Source organism: Pholis gunnellus (assembly GCF_910591455.1).
Source record: "Pholis gunnellus genome assembly, chromosome: 2".
In the NCBI taxonomy this organism is placed as follows: domain Eukaryota; kingdom Metazoa; phylum Chordata; class Actinopteri; order Perciformes; family Pholidae; genus Pholis; species Pholis gunnellus.
This window is the reverse complement of record NC_136536.1, coordinates 5,027,710-5,045,052: the sequence shown is the minus strand read 5'-3', so window position 1 is coordinate 5,045,052 and position 17,343 is coordinate 5,027,710. Positions and strand designations below refer to the sequence as shown.

Sequence of the window (17,343 nt, the reverse complement as noted above, 5' to 3'; positions counted from 1 at the left end):
GTTACATCTATCTACAGTATGAATCAATTCCGAGGCTACTTGATGCACAACCAGACGCATAATCAAATACATTGACTACAAACTCCCTTGGCCAGCAAGAAAAGACGCTTTAAACAGATGTCTAATCACAATATTCATGATCGCTTAAGTTTTTGCTGGTAAAGATGTAAACAGCAGACCCCGGGCTCGACTGCATCTTTGCATTATTTACCTGCGAGAACTAGGTGCTGGAACATTATACTAGTCTTGATTCACATTTACATTTGCAGCCATGTATTTACATAGCCTATATATCATTTTCTGGTTGTATTAAAGCTGGCTGGATGACCTTTTTAGCCCTTTCTACTCCTATGTTTCATATTCAGTTTGATACATTTTAACGATCAAGTGTTGCTTTTTTGCATTTTGCATTCGTAGCCCTGTGTATACAGAGCACACCTTGCAACAAAGCGTGAACTGCTATTATTGTCATTGGACCACCTTGTATGAACACAACCTGAATGAATTGACACGTGTTGGGGCCTGGTGGTACGAGGCTCTTGGTGGGTGAGGTGCCGTGCTGCTGTTTTACCTGCTGGTGCACCAACAGCCCAACGCAGCTCGGTGCTCGATGGAATCACTGTTATTGAGACAAGCTGTCAAGACCCGCTGACTGGGAGGAGAGACGGAGAAAAACAATAACACTGCGAGAGAAGGGCAAAGGGAGGGGGGTGGGGGTGGGGGTGGGGGGGGGGAGGTGCAAGGGATCGAGATTGAGACAGAGAGTGCAACTGATGCACAGCTTCAGCAGTCATGTTTGTGACTGATTTCTTGACATGTTCTCACTGGCTTGTAACCCTGTGATATGTTGGTAAACTCACCGTTGAACAATTCTCCAGATTGCCAATTTATTATAACCTTTATATCACTTACATACAGCACGTCTACTGCAGCCCCCCGGGACACTCATCAGGTGGTGGTTTAAAAAGTAGGCCTTGAGATGGTGGAGCCTATGTAACCTTGACACTGACGCGCCAATATGTGTAATATGTGCTTGAATATAGAAGCAAATCGATTATCTGCTCTCGGGTGCCCTAACTGGCCCTGGGGTACACAATTAAAGGCCTCTTAATGTATTTGTTCAATGACTGGTGTTTGCTGCTACCCACGTGTTTTGCAGCATTTCCGCATGAGGTCATTAATTTAGTATAGGTGATACGTCGGATAGCTTCGGCATTTGATGCAGCCCCTCTGACTCATGGGTGAGTTAATGTTCATGAGGAGATTGAAAATTGGCTCCTTTCAAGTTCCATATTTGAGCATCTTTCAAACAGACAGGTTTGTGGTGGTCATTTCTCTCTGCCTGCAGGGGAGCCTCTGAGGGAAATGTATGATGGCAGAATACTGTATGAGATAATAGGCGTTTTATACCTGCTGTTGACAAAATCCATAGTTTATGGTCTCTTCCACATACATGCGCACATACAAAACCCTCAGACACAAAGGATTCACAGAGACTTCACGTGTGTGTGCTGCGTCCGGCTCGTTCCTGCTGCACGAAGACACAAATGAACCGGACAAGATACTTAACATTTAAAACGTAGTTTTTGTTGCTTATATGGCGCACTGCAGACAGTATATTTCATGATTTTGTAAATATCACAGTTAACTACTTATCAAGCACATGAGAGCAAACAAACACAGTGATTAATAATAGGGAGGCTTGCTCAGAGAACATGCAGGGTTTAAATTGCATTTAGATTTTATTTTCTCACTCTAATGAATTTCCTAATTGCTGTGTAGCTTCACCTAATATGGTAAAATAATTAAAACATCAATTATATGCCTTTTGTTCAACTCTTGGCCAATTCTGAAAGTCTCCTATTCAACATCACTGCACACAATAAACTAGTCTATTAAATACATATATATATTCATTTAAATTCTACTTTTGTTAGAGCATCCTTTTTTGTTATTATTATTATTTCAGGCATTTTTGACACAGATGTATTAGACTTAATGAGAGACAAAACATGGATTAAAAAAAAAAACACTAAACTAAATCCTAACACAGTATATGATGCAATTTCTCCTTTTTCCCTTCTTATGATGATGACGGGTTTTGGAAAACACTTGCAGGTTATTCACAAGTGCTAACATTCAAAGTATGATGCATCAAGGTAGCTTTAGTCAAACTAAATGCACATTCGGTTTGTCAAAGAATCCACACATTTAATGACTCCCGTGTCCCGTATAATGTCGTCACAAAGACTCTGCGTCGTATTTCTGAATCCGTTAAGTATGTTCACACTCATGCACACCTGCCACATTTAGCTCTGACCGTACACTGTGCAGAGTCATTGTTGTAAAGTACTCTACACGCAGAGTGTCTGAGCAGTGTTGCAGCATGAAGGTGTTTGAATGATCCTTGTTCTGGTTGCCAAGCTTTTTAATAACCAATTAGCAGAGAGACTAACTCTTTGCGAACATGTAAGTTATAGAGTCAGCGAGTAAGTGAGTGAGTGAGTGAGTGAAAGAGTGAATCAGTGGATCCAGAGCGCACTGTTTCCATAGCAACATCATGCATTCTCTTCCGCTATAGTGATGACAGAGTTACTGTTTGTTCAAGAAACAAATCACAGATGCACAATAGCCACACAATGACAAAAGAATTCACGGGCATCAACGGGTCAGAAAGATTTTTTAATCCGTTTAAACCTGATGAACGTTACTGAAATGTTGTTTCTTGTCCTGTGAATCTCTGCTTCGGGCGTCACATCGGTCCCTGTTATCATTAACAAGCACGTCCAGCCTTCTAAATAAAGCCGTGTGTTGTCTTGTCTCACAGGTCACAGAGGAAGAGGGGAAGGTTGCAGAGGGAAAGGAGAGGAAGGAGGCGTCCCAAGCAACACCTCCTGTCATCATGTTCTCAGGCTCCAGCCCGAACAGCTCCAGGGGTCTGCGGAGGCAGAAGAGGGACTGGGTGATCCCACCAATCAACGTGGCGGAAAATTCTCGAGGACCGTTCCCTCAGATGCTCGTCAGCGTAAGTGACAGTTCTGATGTGCCGCGTCACTGATTTGTTCTGATTATACAGCAGGGATTTCTTGAGGCCACTTCACGTCTAACCCACTGATTGGTGGTGGTGTGTGGGGGGGGGGAGTTTGCTCTCCACATCCTCACATATGATTATGTTGTAATCTCCTGGTTTAGTTATAACCACAACATCTTAAGGTATTTATACAGCCCTCATTGGGCCTTGAGGAGTTTTCCCATCAGGCACAGGGCAGGCTCCAAAACAGCTAAGCAGCTCAACTCTCCCACAGTGTGACGTCCGCTGGGTGCACAATGAAAAGAGTGATTATTTCTCCTCTTTTCCCTTTATCGGGCCATTTCAGAAAGGTTGCCTGAAGTTCAGTCACTATTTTCATGGCTCCTTTTATAACAATACGATTTGTCACAGAATCTTCACTGAAGCCGTAACTCTGAGTCTCCTGTGACGCATAAAGAGAAAGTTATGAAAAGCTGATATTTGCGGGCCCAAAAAGACGGCAGTTCGTCCCCGAAGCCCCAGTAAGGACACGATGCTGTAAACTCCGATGAATCGGAGGTGAAGACGTGAACAATAAACTGCATCCACGTCTCAAGAACCAGGAATACACAAATAGTAACACCTCAGCTGCTGGTGGCTAATCGTTATTCAATAAACCCGTCCTCATCGAGGAGTCGAGATTTGTATGTGGCAACAACAACTGACTCCCATCGCCGCATATTAGATTCCTGCAAAACTGCTAGTTTTGATAAGTGCAAAATATCAACACAACATGGTGAGGGCTGGAGGTCGAGTCTGTGCCAGCCTGTCTGAGAAGAAAAAGAAACATGAATAAATAAAGGTTTGTGTAAATGTGTTGTTGTGCAAAGGCTTCGAGCCGCAGAGTGCTTAAAATTCAGAGATTCTGTCACAACAGAATGCTTAGTTTGTCTCTCTCATAGCAAAGCTCCAGACTCTTAAGCTTGTGGTGTGTGCAGTAATTCATCAAAAAGCATCATTGCAGGAGACCACTGCTTCACTCCCTGCACCCACTTTCCTTCTGTCTTTATCTGGAATATCTAGCCATCAGCTATTCCTCGCTGTTTACAAAACTCTCACAGTTTATCTCTTTTGGGTCTTAAATTGTGCAAAAGAAGCATTTTTTTCGTCTTCTTTTGTTTCTGGTCTTTGTTTTTCTACCGGGTTTTATCCAATCCCCGGGGAACAGCCTGGGGAGCTGCTTGAAGATACTTTATTTTTTCTTTTTTTTTTTTTTTATGATCCTTTTCTTCACAGTGAAACAAAACTATCAATCAAAGAACTGAGAGTTTGTAAGTCTTTGTTTTCGGAGCTGGATTGGCAGAGTGTGGCACTCTCATCTCCGCCCCGCCGAGCACTTCAGTGGTGCTACGTCATAAAGTGGTCGGACAGTTCTGCTGTTGGAATGAGCTGGTCAGAGTCAGAGAGAGAGGCAGGGAGAGAGGCAGGGAGAGAGAGAGAGAGAGAGAGAGAGAGAGAGAGAGAGAGAGAGAGAGAGAGAGAGAGAGAGAGAGTGGGTATCAAAGGCACATTTGGAAGTATAGTGTGCAGCCAAACACAATCCACTTTGTGCAGTAAATAAGTCTGTCTCGGGCTGGTGGATTGCTGAGGGCGGAGCGTTCGGAGCAGTGGAGAAGGGATGCGTGTTGATGCCTCTGTTGGCCTCTCAGGCTCCCGTCTTTCTCGTTAATGATGACCGGAGGGCATGCAGGGCCATACTGAGAACGAGAGATTTTAACAAGGAGACGGCTCCGGGGTGTTGGATGGCATGGGAATGATTTTTGCCATACTTATTGTTTATACGTTTAGTCCACTATTGCAACCTCTTTAGTCCTCCTTCGAGAATAGTTTGCTTATGTTTCATTTCCGTCAGTCAAATCTCAGTCAAAACAACAACGACCAAAAAGCCATGCTAAGTCATAGGTATTTTTCACTCTCATTCAACGTCATTTAACGTGTTAATAACAATTTCAAGCTTTATAAGGAGCATCTTGCAACGGAAAGCTCGGGGTCTTGCTGTCTCTCGTCTCGTCTCCTGTCTCCCTCGAACTGTGGCCATTACTCAGTGCTCTGTGTGCTGTGGCTGTGTGATGCCTCCCCTAATGGCCTGTGAAGTCGGTCCCTTTCCCTAATGGGCTGTTCTGTCATCCAGCGCAGCACTGAGTGACGTGCAGGCAGCGGACTTCCCCCGCCGTCCTGCCGCTTTTCTCTCTGCCCTGACCAAGTTGCCATCGGTTGGACAGGCCCGGTGACAGCAGCCCTCACCTGTATCTCCGCGGGTCTGCAGCACTGTCACTTTGATCAGGCCGGCACCGGATCGGGCGGGTGTCAGGACAGAGGCCCCGCTGACTGGCCTGTGAGCTCGCAGCCTGACATGGCTCGAGGGAAATGTTGACTGCTTAGGTAAAGTCTTGGCAGGACTGTACTCCCACTGCTCTCTAAAGCCTTGATGGTGTCGGAGCTCAACGACATGTTATTGACTGCTTCTTTATTAATAGCGGCTCTGAAATAATTGCTTCACACTCTCCCACTGTACACCGAGCGGTGTCGTGCGCATGCTGTAACTCCAGGGCTTAATATTAGACCTTATCAGCCTCTAGTGTCAGAGAGCTGCACTGGATGTAGCTTGCCATTAGCGTCACAGATGTTCCATTGTTTTTTTTGTCCTCCCAGAATGATGGACAGCTGTGCTGCGCTTGAAAAGCTAAAATAGTAGGCAGAGAGGAAGTGAGTTAGACCTGGCATCAGCAGACCACCAGCCTAATGTGCCATAATGTGCATACATGCATAAAACAGTGAATTAATAAAAGTAGTGCAATGAATGTATCCAGATGTAACGGAGTAAAATGAATGAGTAAAGCAGTAAAAAAGCAGTCTGCTGCTTTAAAACTACTCCACCAAGTTCCTTTAGTACATGCACTGAAACAGAGACCCTACTCATCTCTGCTTACAATAGTTAGGTGTGAGTGGTGCACACGTTTTAACAGAAAGACAAATAAAGTCCTTCAAAGACAGCTATGTTGAGGAAGACTGTTTTTCGAGAAATTAAAGAGAGGAAAAGACCCAGAAAGACTGAAAACAAAAAGCGGTGCGAGTCATTTTTCACAATAAACAGGTGTTGGCTGTCGTTCTCTGTCTTCTGCGGCCAAACAGCCATCAATAGCATGTAAGGGACATTGATTTTTCACAGAGGCTTTTTGAAACCTCCCATTGATCCGCACACTTCTCCTACGGCAGAGAGGCATCGATTTCTTCTGCTCGGGTAAATAAAGACTCAACGTAGCCACCCCCACACCACCACCACCACCCCCACCCAACTCCCTTAACCCTCTATTAGAACAGCCGTCAGCAGAAAAAGTGAACAAAACCCCGATGAAACAACAGTTTAGCCGAGGAGCGAGACGAGGTATGAATAAATGTTTGTCCAGTGAAATGCGTTCTTCATTCTGCTGTTCGCTGACTCTCGTTTGTGAGATAATAACGGGGGGGGGGGTCAGAGTTGCCGGTGAAGGTGAGATCATGTGACCACGTTGAAGAGAGAAGTTTTTTAAAAACTGTATCTGTCAATTAACACGGATAACATTGGTGTAAAATGTGTAATTATTCAACATTTATAGGAATACTTTTGGGAAATGTGCTTATTTGTTTTATCAGTGCGAGTTAGATGATCCTTTAAATATGAAGCTACAGCCAAAGATAACCTAGCGTAGCATCAGGACTGAAATCAGGGGTTTAGCGGAGAGCGGGCCACAACCCATTATGGTTTAGTCATTTTAAAAATATTTTATTTAGATCAATCTATTTTTTTATACAAGCAACATACACATCTCTTTAACAAATGAAGACGTGAAGTTTGCTTCTACCGGTCTGGTACAATTGCACCGTTAGTGGCAGAACTTTTAGGGTTTAAGGGTTGATACGTAACAAACAGTGTTTAGCTGCAACACTTAATACAAATTCTATCTCTATGCTATAAGTGGAGACTATTTTTCCATCTATATCGAGAATGGTTAGGTATCCATACAGGGCTATCTATCCTTCCATCCATCTGCCGGTCTATTATCAATGGATCTAGATAGATGGAGTATATATACACACGTCAAAAAAAAATAGCCAAATATTGACAAGAGACTGTGGGTCAAACGAAGACAAATGTATTTTTCTTCACAAGGTAGGCAGCCATCGAAAAAGCCTCGGTCAGCACTGCAGCTACTTCCACTCCTCTGATGGACTGGCCGCTATCCACATCCCTGGCAACAACACACACAACATCTCCACTCACACATTCTTTGGACAAAATGTTGAGAGAATTACTTGTTTTTATTGAATTAGTCTTGTACACAACATAAAATTAACCCTGCAGTGCGGAGCTTCTCTCGAGCCTAGCCAGCACTTGGCTATGAAGTGGTTACACGTTTCAAAACGGTGCTTTGTTTTAGGCAACGAGACAAGTTATTAAGACAATATAAGGAAGGATTCGGTGACAAAAAAACAAGTAAGATACAAAAATGTACTTGCATACGCTGAACACACTCTTTGCTATAGATGTCTGTAAAAATGAATCCAACCACGTAACTAAACAACACGATCTCTTGTGTTGATTAACAAGCTATAGATATATATATAGAAGAGCTGGTTGGCAGGTGTTGTTCCCTTTGGATGGAGCCAGCCAGGCAAGCTAACTCCCTCCGTTGTCTTCATTGTAACCGAGGCTGGAAGGATACTGGCTGTAGCGTCATATTTGATGAACAATTATTTCTCGCCGCATTAGCCTCTTTTCATCCATCAACCATCTATTTTCAGTTATTAATCCATTGCATCATTTTTGTCCTTGTCCTCAGTCTCCTCTCTTCTTTTATAAAACAATAATTTGACTTCTGTAATAATTAGGATGTGCCGTAGAACACTTTTTTAAAACACACAGTTACAAAGTGCATCACATGTGGGAGGAAATACACACATACAAAAACAAGTAGACATACGCAAAATGAACCAAACTGGAGGCTAACAGAGCATTTATAAAACCCATAGAAATGAGTTTCAGATTCAGCAGATCTGATGGAATGGGGAAGAGGCTGTTCCAAAGTTTAGGATCCTCTGTTCAGCTTCTCTTCTCTTCTGAAACCTGTTGTCGAGAGACAAGACTTTTGGGAGCTGGGAAAAGGGGATGTGGAAATGTTGTATTGGAGAATATTTTTTTTGGAAGAACATTTTTCTTTTCTTTTCTGCCTGCCGGCTGTCCTTGAGACAGAGAAGCCAGATATTTCACCAAAGGGTGGCTGCATCCTTCAATAATCACAGGGCATTATTGACAGCAATACCATAAAGAGAATAAGCATCTGCGAGAGCAATAAGACAAATAAATGGGTACTTGTCTAAAGCCCTTTATTGACTGATATGAAGAGAAAGAGGTCCATCTCATATCCTGCACTTGTATTGACATGTCGTTTGTACCAGTAATTTGTTGAAGGCAATTTATTTGTTGGTAGTCGCTTCAGAGAATATGTCTAGTAAAACAGAGCCCGGATGTTAAACTGCTCGCAAAAACACCGACATTTGTATCTGATTTGATGTGCGTCGCAGTGCATCTGGCGGTGTTTACTGTACCCGCTGCAGCACCTGTGCTCCAGTTTCTGCATCTCTCTCCGCGGAGCGCGTTGAGGAAAGCGTTTCCCTGAGTCGTGTCTGCATGCGTTTACCAGTGATTAATGACTGCTCTGCTTCACTGACAAACACGGCGACAACAAAAACACAAAGACGGAGAAAAGAGAGACACACAAAAAAAAAACAATCTGAAAGAAAAGGAGGGACAAAAAGCTACGTAGTGTACAAGTGAGCTGGAGATGATTGCATTGGAGAATTTTTGAGGGGGAGACAAAGGCGGGTGGGTATAATCCGAGAAAGCAACAGAAAGAGAAGAAAAGGAAGCGAGAAGGGGGAATGTAGGGCTAGACCGGGATTAGAGGCACGTCTGTGTTTGTGTTTAGGTCTGATAGACTTCCCGGAGAATTTGCCGTTCACGGCCTCTTCCCTTGAGTCACCCGCAACCCAGCCAACACCAGCACCGCACCGCTCCGGTCTCCTCTTCCACTCCCTCCTGCTGAGTCACACGCTCACAAGCACACGCACTCAATCGCAAACAAACATACACATGCATAAGCAAAGCAGAGAGAAATGACTTGTCCCTACGCAGGCAGCCAAACAAAGGATCAGCAAAGCGCACGTGTCCCGTTGTTGCCTTTTTATATATGCTCATTGTTTGGGGTTTTGTTTGGTCGCATTTCTGCTTTATCCCTGAACAAAGAGAAGAAAAGGCTGAGGCAGAAAAAACAGGATACCATCTTGTTGTTTTCTTTTTTTTGAACCTAGTCCGCCAGAGGAACCGCAGGATGGCGAACATTGGGATGCAAGTATTTAAGGATCACAGTCCGATCCAGAGCTCGGTCCCTAGGGAACCGCATTGCTGCCCATATGGAACGCTTTACCAAACGTTGAGCTGCACAGAACTCATTTTCTGGGCTTAATAAATTCAGGCTGTGAAAACACTGAAATGTGTGGTCACACTAAGTCTATCAAGCGCATGAACTATACAGGATGTGCACTGCTGTATATGTATTCAAGCATATTTTGTTGGGGGCTATGTTTGGTCTTGTATTCTTTCCGTGTTCTTCTGCACTGTTAAGGTCCTTTTTTCTTGGCAGGCATACAACTTCAACACGCATACGCTCACTCTTCGCACACCTACTACATAAGCACAATCAAGCCGGGGAAGAAAAGAAAGAAACAATAAACTTCTTTCGGATCGGGGTGGACCTCCTATAAAGTATGAGGAGGGAGGAAAATAAGGAGGGAGAGACCTTGGCGTACTCTGGGGGAAGAGCGCAAACAGTTGGGTCAGCATCTAATTTGCTCTTTGTTTTACTCGGTAACACATCTTGGCTAGTTTAAACTCTTGGCTTTTTGTTTGATTTTCCCCTCTCCTGAAGAACTCACACAAGGTATTTCCTTACTTAACCCCAGCTGTGAGTTTTCTATCAGCACAAGCAACCCCTGTTCGGAGACGTTGCAAATCATTTGGCCATATGTTCAGTTTGATACTCACTGATACTCTCTTTTAAAGCCATGCTAGCTCCACCGCTCCATGGGTGGCAATGTTGTTTTGGCCGGTTGGTCGGTAAGGTCCGCCATTTTTGTCCTGACTAAAATATCTTGACACCTTTCAGATGGATTGCCTTGAAATGTGATGCAGTTATTTGTGATCCCCAGCGGACGAAGCCTACTGACTTTGCTGATCCCCTGACTTTTACTCTAGCGCCACCAGCAGCAGTCAACATTCTTGGATTTTAGTCGAAGTGTAACTTCCCCCCCCCAGGTCTGAGCCTACGTCCAGGGTGTTGACATTCATTGAGGGCTGATACCATAGATTGGGTTTGGAGCCATTTTCAGCCATGAAATGCAGAATTGTGTAAGTTTGATAACACCAGCGTGTCTTGCCATGAACATTTACAAAACCCATAAGATGTATTGTAATAAGTTTGGTGATCCCTTAACCTTTTTTTTATTTGCTTCAGAATGAAAATGAAAATAATAATGTAAATAATGAAAATGTAAATAATAATATAAACATTTCTAAAGACATTCTGTTCATGGTAACGCTCTAAACTGAGATGTGCTCAAAGCATCACTCTGCTTAAGTTCAGTCTCACAGAGCCGCCAGCGTGGCTGTAGATAATTTGTCTTGTTCACAGTAAAATGACAATAACATCCCATAATCTCAGATATTACCTCTTCTTCATGGCCATCACCCCTTGGCGCATGCAAGCGTAAAATGGAAGTATTCAGATATGACTGTTCATTTATTTAAAAAACAGAAAGTCTGCTCTAGTGACCGCTAGGGGACGTCTGTAAGACACCAGAAGAAGTTGAGAGTGCTTTACATTGTTACTCTTGCTAATGGAGTCTTTGTGATAGAGGAACATGCTCGCTCCTGTCTTTTTTTTGACAAGTCAAATCATTAATGAAACATTTGAACATAAAAGCAATTTGACCTTCTTCTGCATAGCGTGTGACTCGGGTCTCTAAGAGAAAAGATGAGCATGTGTGGGCACGTTAGTGCCGCACGCAAGGAGGCGATCGAGGGCATAGGAAAGGGATGGCTTTATGGACGGCTCAATATCTGCACGCTTTGTTTCTGATTCTCTTTTCTCCACAACGATCCACTCGTTCCCTAAAAGCCAGACTCCCCCACTCTTTATACTGTAGTCTCGTCTTGGCATATAGCAAATACCTTATGAACTTCATTTACTTTCCTCTAATTCAATTAGTGAGATCAATGTAATTACATTTATCAGCCCCAGGAAATGTAGTCTCCTACCATCTCCTGGTATTGACAAGAGAAACTAATTGTTACTACATTTATATATTTGTCAAGAGCATGTGCCCTTTGTTTTTCTGTTGTGTTCAGGGAAGTGAGACTGAAATGTAATTTTCACTGTTTAATATCTCATTATTTTGAAATTAGTGGCGTGAAGTCCCGGTAAACATGTTCATCAGACATTCTCTCCGCCACGGTCTTGTTTTTTTTTTTAAAGAGAACGATTAAGCCGTGGCCTTGTTGCGCACACCAACCCCAGAGCTGCTACTTCTTAGGCTTTACAGTAACAAAACAAACTACACAAAAAAAAATCAAATTGGCTCAGCCACCCACTCACTCACACAGGCACAGACAGCACAGATGCACACACACACACATAGAGATAAACACATACACATGTTCACAAATCCCCCCCCCCCCCCCATCCCAACACATTCCTCTCTGATATGACATCAGACAGGCTCCCTCCTGGGTTCAGTTGGTGTTAAATTAAACGGTAAATCATCTCACCAAAAGACACAAGAGTTATGTGTGAGTCAAGGGCAACAGTTGTGGGCTCTTTAATAGGAGATGAGGAGGACTTTATGAAGGAGATAAATAACAGCTTAACAAACAGCCTCTGTCTGGTCCCCTGGAGGTTGGCCTCGGCGACCCTGTGGATCAGTAGGATGAAGGAGAGCCAAGAATCTCTTTTCCTCTCAAGACATGAAAAAATAATGTGCAGTGAAATTGGAAGAACGGTATTCGGAAAAGGGGACGGAGCGGGCTCAGGGAGCTGGGGACCCGGTGACGAAGCTGGGGGACCGAGGGTGGCAGTGATTGCTGGTGATATGAGAAGGTCGGTCAAATAGAAAGGACACGTCGCTGGCAGGCAGGCAGACAGAATGACCGCAGAGAGAAGTAGGTTCAGAGGAAATCATGCAGAAAGACAGACAGCGAAGAAGAAGAAGAAAGACATGCAATGCATGGCAGTTGTCCCATCGGGTAATACTTTCCTGCCACCTGTGCTCAGTAATGTTTGCCTCAGAGACAGACCTACCAAATTAAATCTGATTCAACACAAAGCAGCAGCCTTTAAAGCAAATGGAAGAAAAGAGTAATTGCGAGGTGGGGGGGGGGGGAGTCCTTAGTCGTAAGATTGAATTGAATCGAAGCGCTTTTGGATGTCATGTGATGTAAAATTCTAATCTCACTTAATGTGCTTGTAATTTTCTATTTTTCTCTCTTTGGCGCTTTCTTTCCTGGAGGTAAAAATCAAAATCCAGGCCTGCACCAGAATAATCTTATCCTATTTACTTTGTCATTTAAAACGAAAGGCCTCAGTCACAATCTATTCATGCAAGTATAATGAAAACTGTCATGGGGTGATCATGTTTTTGAACGCTGGTAAAAGCCCTAACACACACACACACACCTACACACACACACACACACACACACACGGAGGAGCACAGACAAACACACATTAAGATTGGGTGCAAGCAAGCATACATCACCGCTGTGCACATGTGTAATAAAATGCCTCACAGTGCAATGAAATGCTGCATCTCAAGATGAAACAGCTCTCGAGATAAACAGTTTAGCACCGGATGAAAAGTTGCCGGTATTTTATAACTCGTTCTTTAACTTTGCAGGTTTTTTTGCTCTTTGCTTCTCACTTATGAGTATTTCTGGCCAACGCTCCCTGATGCTGTGCACACATTTTTATTTGCTCTTCATTTTTGGGAGAAAAGGAACATTTCCTTCCCGACGCTCTATTAAAGCTTTAGCATCCCACATTGTTCATAAAACCAGAGTGATGCATAGCTCCTTTGCACAGCGCACGAAATCGCGGCAAACTGTGGACAGTGTTATGGTTCATCCGAGGCCGTGCAAAACGCTTCTTTATACGAGGCGATTTGTTCTGGTTGCTACGTAGTCTGGGTTCTCACTTTAGAGAGGACTCAACGTCAAGCCAAGCTGCTGGGGCGGGTGATGCATTTCTGGACTTTCAGCTGTGTTTTCATGAGGACTTCCGGGAATAGAGCGAGGTTCTCAGAAACTAACCTCAGCTGCCTGTGATCCATTTTCTGATCTGCATCAATCAATGAATGACAAGCCAGCTGCTTTTGAAACCCCCCCCCCCCCAAAAAAAACAAATGCACACCAGCCATCTGTGTGTCATCCTGGTGATGCACGTGCTTGGGCTCGAGCAACACACATACACACAGATGCATGGCTCCACACACACACACACACACACACACACACACACCTCTTCACTCTTCCAAGGTCCATTTGTCAACATGACAGCTGGACTCTTGCTGTGGTGGAGTTTGCCAAGCAGAATCCCTCGCTTGGTTAGTGGGAGCCAGAACATCCTGGGAAGCATTCTGACACACACTTAGAGGCTGCAGTGCATCCATGTGTGTGTGTGTGTATGTGTGTGTGTGTGTGTGTGTGTGTGCACACCAGTGTGCGTGGTTGTCTTCGTGTTTGCGTGCATGTACACGTGAATGTGCAACTTTTCAAAAACACCCAGCAGCAGCATGACAGGGTCCAGCCCTTCTTCAGTTTCTGCCCATGCTTGGCAGGGGCTGGCTTGGCAGGGAGCGGCCCCGTTTTGTCACGCTTCCAGTGGACATCAAACGTGCACGCTGCTCCCGCCTCTACCTGAACACCTTTCCTCCTCCGGTTTTCCACTCACATCTGGGTGCTTAGACATCTGTTTACCTCATGATACCCCCGAGGTGTTTGCCTCTGTTGGCTTGGGAGGAACAGCCCTTCAGCTGTGTCCACTGGAAATGTGTTCATCCAATGATGTAACTGACTTTATTGAAAAAGACAATGTGAGACCATTCCCCCCCCCCCCCAGCAGCAGCATAGGATCCCACAATGGTCTCATGTCTTGTCCGGGGAGGAAAATCTCCTCTTTCTCACAATTATAGATCCATCCTGCAAAGCGGATGTCCTGTCAAACAAGTCCTGGCAACTTCTCTGAACTTCCTGTTTCCAGGTTTCCAGCCAAAAGGGCTCACGCTCTGCCACGGAGTTTTGCTGATGCAGTCAATTCACAGCCACTTTCATTTTTCCCCCCCTTACTCGCACTCTCCTCGCTCTTTCTTCCCTCCATTTTTCCTCTAGTCTGCATTTCTCCCCTTCGCTGCAGCCTGATGGATTTAGAAAGCGAGAGGGAGAAAAAGAGGGATGGGGACGGGGAGAAAGGGGTGTTTGAAAACAGTACAAAAGTATGTGTGTAGGTGTGTGTGTGTGTGTATGGGGGGGGGGGGGGGGGGGGGGGGGGGGGGGGTAAATGGCTGGGGAAAGTGCAATAGCAGCAGATTTTGTGCCACTGTCACCCCTCTCCCTCCTACAAGTCGCCAACACTCTTTCCTCTAATTACCCAGATTGGGTTTCCCGGGGATGAAGGGACGAGGGAGGAAAAGGGAGTAACAGGGGGTCCTTGATATTGTCCTTGTCAAAGCCTGGGGGAGCGACTGGAGAAGTCATTCATGCATCCATCACACTCCCGATTTCACAATTTAATCAATCCCCTAATGAAAGAGAGAGAAAGAGAGAGAGAGAGTGAGACGGTAGCCCTCACACTCTAACCCTGCAAAGCCAAAGCTAAGGGGTGCGGCCGCTCTTTGTCTGCCACCACAATGGCTGCCTTATTTTCATTCTCCCTGCCTGGAAGGGGGGGAGTGTGGAGGGCGAGTCGTTCCATTGTTACGTCCAGGGAGAATAGCACCTCTAATTTGCCATAAGCCGGCACTATTAAAGACCAGGCTCCTTTCACAGTGCAATAATTGGAAAAGTCATTCACTGCTTAACTTCCATTACTCCATGTTATTTTTTGCTAATGTGGAGGAAGGTCTTTTAATAATCTCACCTGCGTTCAGTTCTAGCTATCATTCAAATGACACAAAAGCACACTATCTCTTCATTACGCTGTCACACACTCACATCGGCCACTAAGCCGGATAAATCATAAAAAAGCATCTTTTATTTTGTTCCGCTGTCCTCTCCGTCCCTGCTGAAAATCTGAAAATGGTATTTTTTGCATTTTAGTTCTGAAAAACTGAGCTTTTCAAAAGCAATGAGACTGTCTATGCATGACGAGGAGCCGTGTGGCAGTAAGAGTGAAAATCCCAACTTTCTAACTAACATTGGGATCATTCATTTTGAAACGTCAATACAGTCGATCGCATAATACCGGCGTTGTAAATCATGACTTTGGCTGTGTTGAAACACAATAGCGGTGATTAAGGGGAGCAGGAGAGGACACACATTGAGATTAAACAAGCTGGGACTTAGCAGAGCAACCTACATGCCGACGTTCAGCAGGAATACAGCAGACCATGTTCACCAACTTACCTTTTTGTTAGCACGCCAGCATTTGCTAATGAGCAACAAGCTCAAAATAAGACAAATCAAAATTCTGATATCGCAATTGATGGAAAATGATGGATCACCAAAAGTTATTACAAATCATTGTTAGTTCGACTTGAGTTCTCATGATAATCCTTTTGATATCCAATAGCTGGTTGAGACATTTGACTCAAAACCACAAATGTCAACCTGATGGTGGTTCTAGAGGAAAGGTCGGGGGAAGCTCTGCTCTAGGGACCATGAATGTGGGTACAAAGCGGCAAAACATCCACTAATTTTGGAGATATTTCAGTCCGGACTAACTTGTTGACCAAGAACCAGCAGACATCGCCATCCCAAGAGACACACCGCTAGCGAAAACGTACATCATTCTCACCAATTTAACAGGGTCTCTCATTCACACATGCAGGTACGTCTGTTCACGCAGTCGTCCCCCAGCTGTGAACACAAGATGTTATGCAGTTTCTGTTTCATTTTTAAGTTAGTAAGTGCATTTTTTTTGAAAATCCCAACTTCAGACTGACATACTCAACATCAATCCCGTGCTACCTTTTGAAGAGATACAATGCTCATCATCAAAGCCTGAGCAAAAGTCTGTGTTTTAAAAAGGCTACAGGAAAGCTTTTAATGCAGACACTTTGCTGACTCACAGGAAAACACACAAAGTGTCTTTTTTATCTTTGTGCGTGCACACCAGAGCATTTGACAGACAGCTTGCATGTGATATGCAACGCCACCTAAAAACCTTTCTCTTGTAGAGGCTCCTTCTCTTCAGAGTTACCCAGTTTGTTTGTGACCTGTTGGCCAATACCGGTATTTCACGCCTGCCTGTTAGGCTTTACTGTACTGTTGAAGGAACACATCTCTCCGTTTGTTCCTGTCGGCGTTTGTGTTTGGAGTCGCTGTCCCTGTTTGTTGGGCTTTAGAGCCGTGGAAGGCCTGGCTTTCAGCTCTTTGGGGGTTTGCTGTTACATCGCTGTCTGCGAGTGACTGTTTCTGCTCACTGACAGTGAGACAGTGCACTACGACACTACGACACACCTAATTGGCACTCTCATGACAGGCCTGTGTGTGTCTGTATGTTTCTTTTCATGTTTGTGTAGATCATGCACAACTTTACTTTGACGATTTTCTGGAACCGCCGACTCAAAGCAGCTTGTTGCTCCAGTTCGTGGCACTGTTTTGTTTTTACTAAGTTGCATTTGTCACAATATCAACACATGCATTCATAAGAATGCTGAATATATATATATGGTCTAAATGTATATCTCCCTTTTTCTTTATTTAAAACCTTCCAGTAATAAATGGCTCTTCATTCATCTTTAAACTGGAGGTGTATTCTATTTCCAAACAGAGGCGGCCTCCCAATCGTTTGAAGCTGTCTGAAAGATGTAATGCACAAAGCTGCGAGGTGATTCAAGTTGAAAGGACACTTTCCTTTAAATCGTCTTTGAAATTGAAGGTTTTGTGTAACCAAACGCAGACTGATTCAAGGAAATGTCTGTCTCACAGTATTTTTATAAGCATTCCTTCCGTGGTTTGTGGGTTC

General features: G+C 44.2%; 1 protein-coding gene across 1 annotated transcript in view; it reads left to right on the top strand.

Moving 5' to 3' along the window:
• LOC306713214 (cadherin-4-like) overlaps positions 1-17,343 on the top strand; it is a gene marked incomplete at both ends in the record, with an annotated part of 215,435 nt that overhangs the window by 157,628 nt on the left and 40,464 nt on the right. The window contains one exon of the mRNA XM_079182862.1: positions 2,828-3,025. Within this exon, the coding sequence (XP_079038988.1) occupies positions 2,828-3,025 (198 nt within the window). The remainder of the gene's footprint in view (positions 1-2,827; positions 3,026-17,343) is intronic.